Source organism: Thunnus albacares, chromosome 16 (assembly GCF_914725855.1).
Source record: "Thunnus albacares chromosome 16, fThuAlb1.1, whole genome shotgun sequence".
Lineage (NCBI taxonomy): Eukaryota > Metazoa > Chordata > Actinopteri > Scombriformes > Scombridae > Thunnus > Thunnus albacares.
Genome location: NC_058121.1, coordinates 30,018,736 through 30,034,979, shown reverse-complemented (window position 1 = coordinate 30,034,979; position 16,244 = coordinate 30,018,736). Strand labels below are relative to the sequence as shown.

The 16,244-nt window shown below is 37.8% G+C and overlaps 2 protein-coding genes across 4 annotated transcripts in view; both read right to left on the bottom strand.

The window, feature by feature from the left end:
* LOC122965688 overlaps positions 1-16,244 on the bottom strand; it is a gene marked incomplete at its 5' end in the record, with an annotated part of 164,309 nt that overhangs the window by 23,611 nt on the left and 124,454 nt on the right. The gene's annotated exons all lie outside the window — the stretch shown is intronic.
* Positions 12,981-16,244, bottom strand: part of LOC122999424 (pleckstrin homology domain-containing family G member 3) — a 41,536-nt gene continuing 38,272 nt past the window's right edge. For all 3 annotated transcript variants that reach the window (XM_044376339.1, XM_044376338.1, XM_044376340.1), the window contains one exon: positions 12,981-16,110. In XM_044376339.1, the coding sequence (XP_044232274.1) occupies positions 15,209-16,110 (902 nt within the window). In that variant the 3' untranslated portion in view covers positions 12,981-15,208. The remainder of the gene's footprint in view (positions 16,111-16,244) is intronic.

Below are 16,244 nucleotides of genomic sequence, written 5' to 3'. Positions count from 1 at the left end.
CCTGATGAGGTTTGTCAGCAGCACATCCACTGAGGTGGACTCTGTAACATCAGTCAGGATCTCATTGTTGTGGAAGTCCAGAGGAAGTCGACATTCATCCAGACCGTCAAAGATGAACACAACCTGGAACTCTTCAAACCTGCAGATTCCTGCTTCTTTGGTTTCAGTAAAGAAGTGATGAACAAGTTCCACCAAGCTGTACTTTTTCTCTTTCAGCACATTCAGCTCTCTGAAAGTGATTGGAAATGTGAAGTGTATGTCCTGGTTGGCTTTGTCTTCAGCCCAGTCCAGAGTGAACTTCTGTGTTAAGACTGTTTTCCCAATGCCAGCAACTCCCTTTGTCATCACTGTTCTGATTGGTTCATCTCTTCCAGGTGAGGCTTTAAAGATGTCTTCTTGTCTGATTGTTGTTTCTGGTCTGTCTGGTTTCCTGGTTGCTGTTTCAATCTGTCTGACCTCATGTTCATCATTGACCTCTGCAGTCCCTCCCTCTGTGATGTAGAGCTCTGTGTAGATCTGATTCAGAAGGGTTGGGTTTCCTGCTTTAGCAATCCCCTCAAACACACACTGGAACTTCTCCTTCAGGTTAGACTTGAGTTTATATCGACACTCTGGAGCATGAGTTCCTGAATGAACAAACAAATGAAATCAATCAGATGATTTTACAGTAAATTGGTAGAATGTAAACATTAAACTGCAGATGTTTATATTTTCCTCCACTATGAAATATATTCAGCTCATCAGTTGTTGACAAACAGTTTCTGACTGTTTTCAGCTCAGAAGAATTCATAGATCAGATGCAGATGTGTGCATCATATTAACAGCAGAGATTGAAATATAAACCTCTCCCATGTTGCCTCCATTTCCTCTCCATCATGTTAAATCTGTTAAAATCCTCTTACTGCTCTGCAGACGGTCAGCCAGCTCCTCCTGCTTCATTTTCCTCAGGAAGTGCAGTGTGATCTTCAGAAATGCCTCTCTGCTGCTCCTCCTCTGCTCTTCATCCTCACCGTCCAACACCTCCTCATCCTCACTATGACTCTCTAAGCATTCTGGGTAATCTGGACTCAGAACCTTCTGCATCTTCTTCAGCTCGTTCTTCATAAAACTGATAATGTTCTCCTCCAGCAGCTGGAACAGAATAAAATGTCAATTTAACTGGTAGAAGTCACCATCAGACCATCTGTGACAGACTGAAGACCTGCTGGTCTACAGAGTGCAGCATGGAGACTGTTAGGACCAGAATGGTAGTTTAGTATTTAGTCTGTGGCTGTTGTAGTTAGCAGTAGTAGCTGTGCTTTACATTTACACACCATAAATATGGAGTCCAGGTGTGTTTGATGCTGCTGGACAGACTGACCACTGAGAACCTCTGAGCTCTGCTGATGAACTCTGTGAAGAAAAGATGAAGTCTCAGAATAAATAATAACACTCAGTGTTAAAGGTGTTGTGTTTTATTTTTTTTAAAAATTTAAATAGAGGATAAACCCCTTGAGATGCACTATCTCGTTTTTGAGGGGGTCCTCAGGCACAGAAAATAAAAATCACAATATTTAAGCAAAACAAAATACATTAGATAATAAATTAAACATTACAATAACACAAAACAATCAACACAATAACATCAACATGGACGTACACATAACGGCTCTCCAACCATCCCAAACCCCACCTGCTATGTCAGGACACCTCAGAACAAATATACAAATATTATTGTAAACTACATTTAAAGGCTTAAGATGGGATTCAGAAGTGTTCTGATCGCCATAATCAATAATGAGAATTAAAAGCTGTTTGACAATTCTTTTTCTTACTTGGAGAGTAAAACAATTAATTGATTTAGCATTCTGAGACTAGTGTTTATTTTATTTCTAATAAAATCAATATGTTTTATATTTTATATTTGAATGTATCGACTATAATAAGTGGAAATCCATCAGGAAAATTAATAACCAACACAGCAGGTGAATGATTAAGCTTATAACTTGTGCCAAATAACATGTTGCAAGACTTCTGCTAGTGTAATATGAGATTGTTGTTTAGAAACATTTTCTTTTTTTGATCAAAAGAAAATTCTGATTGCAGAGAGCTTTGAATTTTAGTTATATCGGAGTCAATTGTGTATATAATTGTGTCATCTGCATATAAATTAACAGAAAAATTAGAACAAACTTTTGGAAGATCATTAATAAAAATAGAGAAAAATAAATGTCCTTCGATAGATCCTCTTGGTACACCGTTTAACAGTTAAATAATCTGATTGATTGTGATGAACAGAAACACACTGATGACGGTCATGAAGGCAAGAATTAAACCAAAATAATGCCTGTTGAGAGACACCAATAGCATAAAGTTTATCAGAAGAAGATAATGGTCAACCAAATTGAAAGCCTCAGTTAAATTACTAAAAATTGCACCTGTGAACTGACCTTCGCTTAGAGATGATAATAAATTGTTGGAAAATTTTACAAGGGCTGTAGTGGTGGAAAAATTAGAATGAAAAACAGACTGACAGGGGATAAAATAGTTTGATCGTTAATGTACTGAGATAATTGATTAAAAATTAAATGTAATATAAACATTAAATATTTTAGCTGTGGTACAAACTTAGCCTCTAAGCTATCAGATCCAGGAGCACAGCCAACATCTAGAGCAGAAATAATTTGCATAATTTTAGTGGGTAGTTGAGTTGCTCATATGATGATTTAAATAAGGTGAAACAAAAGAATAAGAACTACAAACAGAGGAAAAATGATGATTAAAAACTTTCAAGATAATAGCAGGGTCATCATTAACACAAATCTGTACAAGAGAGCTTTTACTGGGACTAAGGACATTTTTAATCTTGTTCCAGAACTATTTAGGGTTACAATAATCATGAGAAAGACTATTTCTATAATGGTTAGACTTAGAATTCCTAGTTTTTGTTTTACAGAAATTTCTTAAGTGTTTGAATGCTTCCCTGTCAGCTGGATCCTTAGTTGTTAGATATTTTGCCCAGGCTTTATCTCTAAGTTTAAAAAGACTTATCAAATCAGAAGTAATCCATAGTAAATGTCTCCCCTTAACTTTCATTGTTTTTCAAGGAGGATGTTTGTTAACAACTTTAATAAATTCACTCAAAAATAAAGTCCTCAACATAAGGTGTCAACTGAAACCTATCCCAGTCAATTGCAATAACATCATGAATAAAATGAGAAATATTTATGTTTTTACACTGCCTTATACTGATGTATCTTGGAGGAATACAAGGTATTTTAATCTTCCAAACACAGAAAATAACGGTATCCCTAACGTTATAATCCTATCAGGGTGAGAAACAAATATCAAATCTAACAGGGATGATGATGTTTCAGTAACTCTGGTAGGTTCAGTATTAAGTTGAGTTAAATTTAAACTGTCAAATAAGTTTTTATCAAATGAAGCGGAAAGATCAAACCAATTTACGTTAAAGTCCCCTAAAATAATCAATTCTGACGGAAAATCAAGAGAACCAATTGTAGACAATATACATTTAGTGGATTCAGAAGGTGCCGATGGAGGTCTATAGAGATTTCCAATGACCAAATGTTTATTGTGATGAAAACATATTTTAACAAATATGTTCTATCACAGTGGATCCAGTTAAAACACTTGGCTGTTCTGTCTTACCACTGATCATTTGTCTCTGTAAAAACTTTGTTCCTCTGTTCAAAAAACTGTTATACAGATAAGGTTTGTGGTTTTCAGAAAAGCATATGCAGGAGGAGTGCGTGTGTTTGTATTTATGAGAACATTGTGTGTAAAAACAGTATTAGTCACTAAGGTCAAGAATGAATCTGAGATTGTTGTTTAGAAACCATTTTTGAATGAAAGAAAATTCTGATTGCAGCTTTGGAGAGCTTTGGATTTTAATTATATCAGAGTCAGATATGTATATAATTGTGTCATCTGCATATAAATTAACAGAAAAATTAGAATATACTTTTGGAAGATCATTGATAAAAATAAAAAAAGTAAAGGTCCTAAGATAGATCCTCTTGGTACACCATTTAACAGTTAAATAATCTGATTGATTGTGATGAACAGAAACACACTAACGACGGTCATGAAGGTAAGAATTAAACCAAAATAATACCTGTTGAGAGACACCAATAGCATAAAGTTAATCACAAGAAGATAACGGTCAACCAAATAAAAAGCCTTGGTTAAATTAAACATTGCACCTGTGAACTGACATTTGCCTAGAGATGATAATAAATCATTGGAAAATTTTACAAGGGCTGTAGTGGTGGAAAAATTAGAATGAAAAATAGACTGAAATGGGGATCAAATATTTTGACCATTAATGTATTGAGATAATTGATGAAAAATTGAATATAATATAAATATTAAATGTGGTATAAATAATAGAAATTGGTCTATAATTACTAAGATCTAGTTGTGAAGAAGCCTGAGGCAGGTGGTAGGAGGCAGACTCAGACTCTCGTTGAATGAGTAAAAACTGAATTATTCAGTCCAGTGTACCAAAAAACAAACAAACGATGTCTCAAAAGATTAAATGAACACAAGCAAATCAAAGTTTACTAGCTTAACTCAGGATAAAGCAAACTAAGGCAGGATCACGTGCACACAGCTACACTGTCATCCTCTAATTTCTGCTCCCTCTAAACCTATATCTCTCCCCTTAAATGGGCCCTTCAATCTATCAGGTAGAACCATATTTATTGCAGGGGTGTCCTTTCCCTTATACCACCTGGCAGATAACAATGCTACTTGTATCAGTCAACATTGTTTACGCAAAACACATCCACAGCATTAAACCTCAACTGAGCCAAAACAAGTACAAATCATATAGATACTAAACCAAACATTTAATTAAATAACATAACTCCCCTTATACTTGGTCTAACCCCGTGACATCACTGATTATGTCACCCAGTGTATAAATATAGGAATTAGTTGGGTGCCCCCTCCTTTTGTTTGTAGAGCACATGGTGAGTATGATAAGTAACAAAGAACACAATTAACTTATAGAATGCAGAACCAACCCAATAAACAATAATTAAACTTAACACTTGTCTGTGTTTTACTTTGACCAAAAATGTTGCTGGTATGTAAACTGTAACCAAACATAATGTAAACCACAAACAAACCCGGGATAGTATGTGTCTGCAAGTTACAGATTGATCATGGACCTATGGCTAAACAAACAATTAACAAGCATGGTTAAATTCATAAGCTATGTGGCATTGCACAATATGTCTGACAGAAAATGAGCCACTTGTAGTTGAGCTGCTCATATGATGAGATGATGATGATGACAATTTCATCATTAACACGGATCTGTACAACAGAGCTTTTACTGGGACTAAGGACACTTTTCTTGTTGTTTCAGAACTGTTTACGGTTAAGAAAATCATGAGAAAGACTATTTCTGTAATAGTTGGACTTGGCATTCTTTAGGATATTCTTCAGCAGAACACTGTCTCTCCCCAGTTTGTGGTTTTCAGAAAAGCATATGCAGGAGGAGTGTGTGTGTTTGTATTTATGAGAACATTGTGTGTAAAAACAGTATTAGTCACTAAGGTCAAGAATGAATCTCTACAGTCAATCAAACCTCTTCTTATGAGAGTTTGAGAATAACAGGCACAAACATTTTACATTCTTACCTCCAATCAGCAGACTGATGTCCATGTTTGAAATCAATCAGTCCACCCATAGACCGGTCACTCTTCATGGACACGCAGCTGGGTTCAGGAGAATCTGGTCTCTGCTGATGGATACTGATGGAAACAGAGAAGTGATGAATGCAAATGTTCAATATAATTATTCTCAGACAATGAATGTAATGAGCTCAATACATTAATAACAAAGACATCATACTTCTTCTGTTGTAAATATTCTACGTACAATGTCTGTTATTATTGCTGCAGCTCTTAACTGTATCCCATGTCCTTCATCAGAGAAAGGAATTGCTCTGGTGTGATCACTTGAAGGATCCATATTTCTTATTGTCAACAAATCTCATATGCAGAGTGAAGCTGTAAATGGAACCACGTTCCCGCACATGCTCAGTGGCGCCTGCCGTACTAGGCAGTCCTGTCCTGAGGTTTAATATCTCATGCCTGTTATCAGTGTTTGGAGCTGTTTCTAAACAGGTTACGGTAAGCAGTCTCTTCATGATGAAGGAACAGTGCAGCGGTGTGGCTCAATGATGTGTTTTTAATCATTTTTGGACAACAACAGAGGTCTACGGTACAGAGGAATAAGATATATCAGGCTTTGATACAAACACAATACTTGTTAGTAGATCAGTTCATTGTTGGTTTGGATCCAAACATGAAATTTGTTGACAAGAAGAAAAACATAGAAAATCACCAGAATGATCCTTTAAACAAAGGACTTCTGTCAAGTTATAGTAGTACTGGTCTGAACACCAGAAAAACAGTCACAGGATCCACTGGGAAGGGGTCAAAGGTCATTGACAAGGAGTCAGTGGACAGTCAGAGAAACATTGAGGAGGACATTCACATCTGATTTGATGACACCTGAGCAAGTTCTATTCACTGAGGAAGGCCATGTGATACAATAGAAAGACCTGGGATTTGGTAAATTAGTGGACCTCTTTCGGATATTTACCACAGTTACGTGTCACTGAGGTCAAGAATTAATTTCTGCATCAATGATTTGTACTCTTATGAGAGTTAACCTCAAACACTTTACAGTCTGACCTCTGATCAGCAGACTGCTGTAACTTACAGTGTTGATCCTGAAGATTGTGTGTTTTGTTGGATGACAGCTACAACAAACTGGTATTGTTAGCGTGGCTAACTAGCTTAGAGACCACAGATACATCTGGATCTGATCTTCCCAGGACACAATCTGCTCAAACATGATCTCCTGCTATGAGGCCTTTGACAGCAGGCCATCAGGCCTCAGTGATGTTGGTGGAGACCAAGAAAAACAACATCGCCGCTGGGACGCAGTTCGGACTCTTCATCATTGCTGCTGGGACGCAGTTTGGACTCTTCATCATCACTGCTGGGACGCAGTTTGGACTCTTCATCATCGCTGCTGGGACGGAGTGAGGATTGTAGGCAGCCAGTACAGTAAGGAGACGGTTAACTGTCCGGTGTGGGTGAGTAACCCAATATTGCATTGCTTGAGAGTGAAGACGTCCTTAAACTTAAGTTGATGCCCACATCGCACCTAAGCTACATTCAGGCCTACATCAGGGGGTTGGTGTTATTTGTGTTTATTGCTGGCTTTTGTGCTTATTTTTGGGCCACAATAGTAACTTGAGGTATCGTCTCTTCAGGCAATCTGGGTTGTGTTTTGCGTGTTAACTGAGGTAATAGCTGTTGGATAGTTTATATCAGCTAAACAGTACAGGTTATTTTCTGCATAAGTAAAACTGCTAGATGCCATGGATATTGCAGTGCAGAGCTGTTACAGGTTCACGTTCAGTTATATTTAAAGGGTATATTGCCCGTTGTTTCATTTCCCTTACCTTGAGAACAAAGGGCTGATATATATATTTTGTTGCCATATGTTAACTCAGCTGACACCCTGAGAGAACACCAAACAAGTTTTGCTCTATTCTCTTTAAATGGAGGTAAATAAATATAATTTCATATAACTTTCCCTTTGGTCGAGTCAATAAATAGGAACAGTTAGAAGCCGAGGATTTAAAGTGGAAGAGTCAAGAGTTAAAGTTACCCAATCACCCTAGTCTACTTTCACTTCAGCTGGGATCTTTGAAAGTGTTGTTTTATTTATATGGTAACATTGAATATATTATAAAAAGGGGGATACAAGTGGTTAGTATTAGGACATGGTCTTAGTTAAAGAGCCCAGCACGCTGTATCTATATTTTATTTCATTTTAAATTAATACCCGGGAAAGCGCTACAATTAGATTATTTACAAGAAGCTGTACTTTTGATCGTCTTTTACTGTTTTGTTTATCTTAATAACATACTGTTGCACGTCAGTATTGACTCAGTGTGTTTCTGTAAAAAGATCACATGTCTTGTATTAACTCAGATACTTAATGTGTTTGCTGTGTGTTTGCTTATATATCATTTATAATCAAGATTATCTTGAAAGTGACATGTTTTTAAAACGTATAACAGACATCCGGGTCAGACAGGACGTCAGCTGGACCATTTTAGAAAGTAGATCATATTAAGTTGTTAATCTCAGCATATAGCAGAATGTACACTGTATACAGAAACATTAGCAGAATAGTTAAATAGTCCCGTTGATGATGGTAAAGACATATTTTGACGTTGCTGGAAACATCTCGGACGTCCACACAGGTTTCGTTGTGGAACTGTTTTTAAACTTGTCATGGACTCTTTGTGTTTTTGGTTCTTTTGGTTTTCTGAGTTATACTTCTGTTGTCCAGTCTTTTTGGTCATTTGGGTTTGCTCATTCATGTTATTTGAGTTGTATCTCTGAAAGACTATTAGATTATTGGTTAGCTTGTTGTGTTGTGTACCAAGGTTTATTTATTAAGAGACAGTTTGAGTATTGTGTTTTTCTGGTTTTTGGTTGCTCTTTACTTCCCATGTGTGTTCCTTCACTCCTCCTCTCACCTCTCAGCTCCCAGCCTGCTCTTGTGTTGTGCCACTTGTTCCATGTTGTCTGATTAGTTCAGTTCAGTATTTGTTGAGTCGTCTGTTCAATTAAGTCTGTCATGTTGTGTCGGCTCAGTTTCTTTTTTGTATTCTGTTCTCTCAGCTCAGCCAGCTTTTGTCTTTTGCCTGCAAGTCATGGAATAAAGGTTTTCTTCAGCCCTGCTTTCCAGTCTCTGCATTCATGTGCAGCTGCTCCTCAATTCATGACAGAACCATTATGGGATGTCTTAATTAAATTTTGCCGGGATAGTATAATCAAACTGCAACAGAAACATGTAAATTTGTTGCACATATGCAGATGAAAACAACTTTATTGTGAGTTCAGCTTTGTTAAAACACAGTTGAGGTGATCACAGAGAGCAGGACGGTCAGAACAGGTTTAACATCAAACAGGAACAGTTTGCCAGTCTGTTCCCTCGGTTCAGTCTGTTAGTGCAGATTTCCACATCAATATTCTTTTTCTACCAACTGACCCCTTAGGGCCTCTGTAGTTTGTGCATTGAGGATAACTCTAGTTTATTACAAGTTTGGTCTTATTTTCTGAGTTTTGTCCCTCATTTCTATCAGAACTAACAACACTGGGATCACTAAATTAATTCCTGAAATGTGGGACCACAGTGACATCACTAAAAATAAATCTGAAGAGTCAAGAAATATGAACAGTCAGACAATCAGTCATAACTATCATATCAATCTTAAAACATACTGAGATCTGATAATGTGGTGATGTAGTTAATGTTTTTAAGACTACAGAGAAAAGAATGAGACGTGATTAATGAGTTCATGACAAAAACTTAAATATTTTCTAAGGTGTGATGGAGAGAAACAGAAACAAAGATTTTATATTCTGACCTCTGATCAGCAGATTTATGCCCATGTTTGAAGTCAATATGTTGATCTGTAGACCAGTCGCTCTTCATGGACACACCGCTGGGTTCAGGTCCAGGTCCAGCAGAGTCTGGACTGTGCTGCTGCTCCGGGCTTCAACACAACACACACAGAGCTTTGAGTGTGAATAATGATGGTGCAGTGATGTGAGTGGAGAACAGTGATGGACAGTTAGAGATCCTCATCTCACCTCTGAGCTTTGGTCTGGCTGTCATGTTCCCCACACAGAGAGCTTTTAGAGGGAGGGACTCCCTCCTCTCTGTCCTCACACTGATCCATAGCAGAGAAACACCTTCACACAAACACAACAACAAGCTCATTCATTACAACAAGCTGCACATCACAGAGCCACACTGCTGTCTATCACACTGTCATTCTTTATTCTACCACCAGATGGAGCCAAAGTAACTTTTAAGATTGAGGCGCTAAAATAATAAGGGAGTTTGTTATAATAGTACAAAATGACAAAATGACATTTATGATTTTAAAACATTGTTACATTTCCCAAATCTAGAATTTATACATCTGAAATGTATTTCTTACAACCCCAAATGTGGTATAACACTCAAAATATAAAATATATAAAATATTTAAAAAATACCTTTTTAATAATGGCAAAGCCAGCCCCAAAGTGTTTTTTTTTAAAACAAAAACTGAAAAATATGTTATCAATGTTATAATATATTAGTTGTTAAAGCAACTCTACATTTCTTTTGTCACAAGAACATAATGATTTGCCTCCAAATGTGTTAAAATACTCAAAATTGTTATAATGTTCAAATTTTCTCCATATTTGTGCTTCGTTATATCCTGAACCACAAAATACAATTTAAAGATTTGAATATTTTAGTTAGTGACAAGAGATAATAAAGGCCTGTGTTTTAAATCTTTAAATTTATCTTAAAATATTTTAAATTATGATAAAAGTTGAACAGAGAAATCCAAAGATAGTTCACATGTTCTGTTAGTTTGGGGCCCTGATGGCTGACGGGCCCTAAACAGCCTCTAAGTTCTTCCAGTCTGGGCTGGTTCTGGTCCATCTAGAAAGGATTCTGCAGCCTTTGGGACAGTTGAGACATGGACTGTTTAAAATGAGCTTCAGTTAAACAGAGTCAGTCTCAGTGTTGTAAGATGACTGTTTGAACATTTGGAGGATTAACAGTTAAAAATGAACCTCAGACAAGTTGATCAAAGCTGTCCGACCAGTTCTGACACTTCCTGCATTTTTCACTGATGATGGAAGATCAAGATAAAACCTGCTAATCACTCTCAGTTTATCCTGTGGGGCAGCCGGATTCAGGAGATCACACAAGAATATGGTGCCTCAGCTTAACTAACAGTGATACATGTAAAAAAAAAAAAAATAATAATAACTGTACTTCAACTCAGATAGAAAACTTATTAGAATATTTATACCTGAAGACATATTAATATTCTGAAACAGCCAATCAGCATTAAGAAACATTTCAGCTGTAGTCAAACAGTGATCAATGTGATCAAAGTGATCAATGTGATCAAAGTGATGGTGTTGATCAGACATTTACAGATTTCTCTGGTAGGATTCTCACCTGCTGAACTCACTTCAGGTCAACTTACAGACACTTTCCACCTTCATGTGTCGAGGAAACATCAGGAGAGAAGAAGCTGCTCGTTCTGCCTCGTCAGTCCTGGTGTCTGTGTGGGTTTGATCTGAAGACGCCGTCACACCCTCATAACTTCAGAGTCCAAATCTAAAAAACATCAGAGTGACGTGAAAACCAGTCTAACCAGTCAGTGTCAGAGAAACCAAACATCATCCCACAGAATGAACACATAAATCTGGCAACTTCTAACAGGAAAGAACCTCTGCAGTGCCTCTAAATATCAGTTACATCTGAATCTGCATCACTCTGAGAAATTTCAGCCAGTTTAGACAGATTTCCATTTTCTTTAAAGATTATCTTTTGGACCTTTTGCTTTTATTTGAGAGTCATGAAACATGAGGAGAGAGACGGTTATCCCCAGCAGAGACTCAGACTGAGGATGTTACGGTTCTGTGGTTTTAGCCTCAACCATCAGACCACCAGAGCTCCTCAAGACTGGTTTCCTTCTCTGAGACACTTGATCAATACGAGCCCTGAGTCAGAGTCCAGGTCTAAAAAACAATAGTGTGACGTGAAAACCAGTCTAACTAGTCAGTGTTAGAGAAATCATACATCAGATGATGTAGTTCTACTATCTGTCCACTAGACAGGGGTAATTGAACATCTAATAATCTACAGATCAGCTCAGCACAGACCTACGTGATGGAGGAGCAGCAGTGTACAGGACCATATTCTGGACATGTTAGTTTGTTGTGAGTGTGAGAACAGTATATGTGAGGACACTGAGTTTGTAGACAGTGTTTCTGAGGACAATCAAGCTCAGCTTCAACAAAAAACATGAAACTGAGAAACAGACTAAAATGTTCAGTTTTCTTTGACTAAAATAGTCATATAGTGTTTTATAATTCACATCGCAGCCTCTGGAGGAAAGTAGTGGAACTTGAGACTCTTTATAATCATGAATAAAGTGAAACACATCTAATCACCAGAAAGTATCTTCAAAACAAACTCAAACTCTGAATTATAAAATGTTATTGACGTCAAACATGTCAAATGTCAGATGTAAACAGTCATTTTGATCTGTTGAGTTGTGGGGAAATGTGAACACTTCATGAAACAGCGTCTATGAGCCTTTGTGTAAATTATGTCTTTCTGTATATAAAAAAACATTTATCATCAAACTGCTGTTTTCTTGACGTCACCTGTCCATTTACTGCACGTTACTGCATGTTTCTTGGTGTGTTTCATTGTCTGTTTTGTTTGGTGTGTTGCTGAACTTCCTGTGTTCAGTGGGTGAAGAACACTGATGCCCCCTGGTGGCTGTTGGTGTAAACAACAAGCACAAGATAATGTATGAATGTATGTATGAGGACCAGATTTAAGACTGGTTATAAAACTAGATTAAAGACTAAATTTAAGACCAGATTTAAGACTAGAGGGGACCTGGTCTTTGCTATCAGGGCTCTCTGGCTCTGGATCACTAAATCCTTCCTTTAAAATCTTCCTTCAAATCACTTCTTTAAACTCATTTTTATTGATTAGCCTCAATATTTTTTGTGTCTTTTACAGACATCTTATTGTTTTAAACACATCACATCTTAGATTTTTATCTTCTTTGTTTTACTTGTTTCTGTCTTGTTAATTTTATTCTTGTATCTTTTTTATCTTTTGCTTTGTGTAAAATACTTTCATTATTATCATTATTATAAGAATAAAGAGCTTATCTGCCCACTTTTCACTGATCCAGGAGTTTTAATGTCATTGTGAGCATCACGGAGAATATTCAGATTGTGTATGTAATAAATGCACACACACACACACACACACACACACACACACACACACACACACACACACAAACACACACATATAATACACAGACACTGTTGCTGCTGTATGTGGTTTTAATGTGAAACAGAACAGACGTGCAAACATTTCTGTACATACAACACACACATACACACACGTAACCACAGTTACAGACAGTAAATGTGTTTCTATTTACATCAGATCAAATAAATAGGACGTACAGGACAGTTAACGCTGGTCGACTGACAGGATGAGTGGTCACGGAAACGTCACAGGTTCAAGTCCAGAATCAGCCGATGTGCCAGTGAGCAAAGTGCTTAAATGGTTCGTCTCACTAATTTATTAAAAGCTGTTCTGGATAAAAGATGAACAGCTACTACTGTTACTAATAACAAACTAAATAAATGAAAAATTTTAATAAAATGTTCAAATAAACTGAGCACATTATAAAAACTAAAAGGCACAAAAACAGAGAATTATGACCATTAATGTATAATTCATAAATTCATCATAATTTGTATACTGAGGTAAAATAATTTAGGTCTTTTTTAAATGTATTGGTTAATTTTTTTTTTTTTTTTGACCATTTTTAAAAATCATTCACTTGTTTCTCAGCAGGTTTGGTCGTCTGCACATCTGAATGCTGTGATGTATCAAGATACCAAAGATTTTCATAAAAACAGACAGAAATCAGGCCACATTTAGACTTTGGACAGTTTTCTTACATGAAACTGCAGAAGACTGAAGGAACAATTCAGTGTTTAGTGAATCAGTCTTGTTAACTAATCAGTGAGTCAGCAGTTCATCCTGTAATCAGCTGGTTAGAGATCAAACCTGGTGACCGATCAACAAATAGCTCCAAAGCTAACGGCTGCTAAAACCACAGCAGGTTTTACGCAAGAATCCTTGACTTGATTCAGAAAATCTTCTTATTTCAACTGCAAAAAACACGTAAATCGTTTGTTTCAACGTGATGAAAGTCGCCTGTTAATGAGAAGGTTGTCAGATTGTTTTATTAATTACATTATCAAAGCCAAGCTACGGCTGCATTCACAGGCAAGATTCATTCACCAAAATGTTCCAAAACAGTAAAAAGAAGAATTTCAAGTCCTGCTGTCAGAAATCAGCAGACGACAGAACAAATTTAGCAGCGTCAGTAGTCGTATTAGAGGAAAATATTCTGTCTGAAGTCAAACTGAGAAGAGGAGACTATCAGTACATGACTCGTAGGACAGGTTTAAAGAACAAATATATTCATACGGGTTGTTCCTGCACGAGGCCAAAATGTCTCCTTTTTACATTTCTATGGATGTTTTTTCTCTTTCGATGGAGCTCGGCTAACAGTTTCCCTCTGCTTCCAGTGTTTGTGCTAAGCTACGCTAAACACATCCTGGATGCACAGAGATGAAACTGATCCATCTGACACGTGGAGAAAACAGAACCAGAGTGTTTACCTAAATGTCGAACCGTTCCTTTAATATGAAGATAACTTTGTACAGCCATGAATACGTTTGTAGAGGTGAAGTTTAGTGGTTAAGTCCTCTTCAGCAGTGACTCACACAGATACTTTTTAATCTGTACAGTGAAGCATTAAAGTCTCTGCTGGGACTTAAACATATGAAGCTTTTACGCCTGCAGAGAAGAAAACTGCAAGAAGACCGATCCCTTAATGTGGTGACGAGTCCCTAAAATCAGTTTTTTCCACTGAGAACGACTGAAACTGTGCAACACACAACACAACATCCTGTACAAAAAGGTGCTTTTAACAAACATTCTGATCATCTGGATTTCAGGACTAAAGATATTTACATGTTTCTAGATATTTATCTACAAAATGCCAGAGAGGACATTCAGGAAAGATGATTTCTACTAAATTTTATTTTGCTGAAGAAGCTGTTGAGATAATTAAGGATATTTTGTCTTCTAAATGCTTGTTTTCTGGAAATGACGATAATTCTAATTATTATATAATTATGTAACCATGAGAAACATTGAATGTTGGCAAGTTTTCTTTATACATATAATCTGTTTGCCAATTTAAAGTAAGTTACAATAATTATAAATAATTCTTTCATAATTTGTTCTCTCCATTTAATAGTTGCTGCTGTGGAATAATGAACTCTTTTACTCAGACTGACCATCTGTTCACTACTTACAGATTTAAAACAAACTTTTTTTTTTTAAAGTCATATAACTGTTTAACAACCTGTTCCTCTGCATTTTGTTTATAAATCTTTGGGATCATAATTTCAGAGCTTTGATATGAAATCTTACAGTTTCATTTAAAAGTTGAGGAACCGTTTATTCAGCTCAAGCTCTGGAACTTTTCTCTCAGATTTTTCACGATGCTCTGCTGCCCAGACTCTGTCTTCTGTCCAGAGTTTGTTTTCTGGGACACGTCGTCCTGATCGTCACAGGACGCTGCCGTCGTGTCAAACTCTTGAGGCCTCGCCGGCTCCGTTTTGGCTTTCACCTCCTCCCTCTGTTTATACTCGTCAGACTCCTGATAGGCCCGGCAGCGGTCGATGACGGCCATGATGGAGATCTTCTCCCTGCTAGTCGGCGAACGGATCTGAACGTAGCTGTCGTCTTCTTCTTCTTTGGGTTCTTTGGTTGTTTTTGGTTGCTCTGACTCAGGCTCTGGAAGCTTCTCCATGACGATGATCTTGTGTTCGGGGTCGTTCGGTAGCTGCGCCTCGGCTGCGACGTAGTAACCAGCGTAGTTGCTGTTAGCGACCTGGTCCTGGAGCTTCTGCAGATCGCTCATTTGAGCTCCACTCAGCCGAGGGTCCAGAGAATTGGCTCTGTGGAGTCTTTTGCTGCGTTCCTCACGGCCGGCGTCCCGGCTGACATGAGGTTTGTACAGAGGAACCTCATCGCAGACTCCGTCAGAGAGGAGGCTGGAGGAGCAGCTGGAGTGTCTCCTCAGACTGCCATCAAACATCTGCTCTGGGATGGAGCGACTCCGGCCGACAGCACTCTTCTGGGAGAGGCTGTGGTCTGAGTATTTGGTGCGGAGTTCTCGGACGTCTGGCCAGTTGAAGCCTTCGGTGGGAGCTGGAGGACTGAGCGGGCTGCGGGAGCGAGCCCGGCCCGGGGAGCTGCAGGTGAGGCCGGGGCTCGGAGACCTCACCTGGTCTACAGGACTCAGGGGAAGAGAAGGTCCGAGGTTCAGAGAAACCAGCGGCAGAGTCAGTTTGGATTTACCTGCAACGCAAAAGACAGATCAGCAGTTTAATAATTCAACTGTTTTAAAATTTGAGTTTTCATTAAAACCTGTTTGATCATGTGACTGCTCATGTTTCCTGACCTGCTAAACACAATGTTAACAGATAGAAATG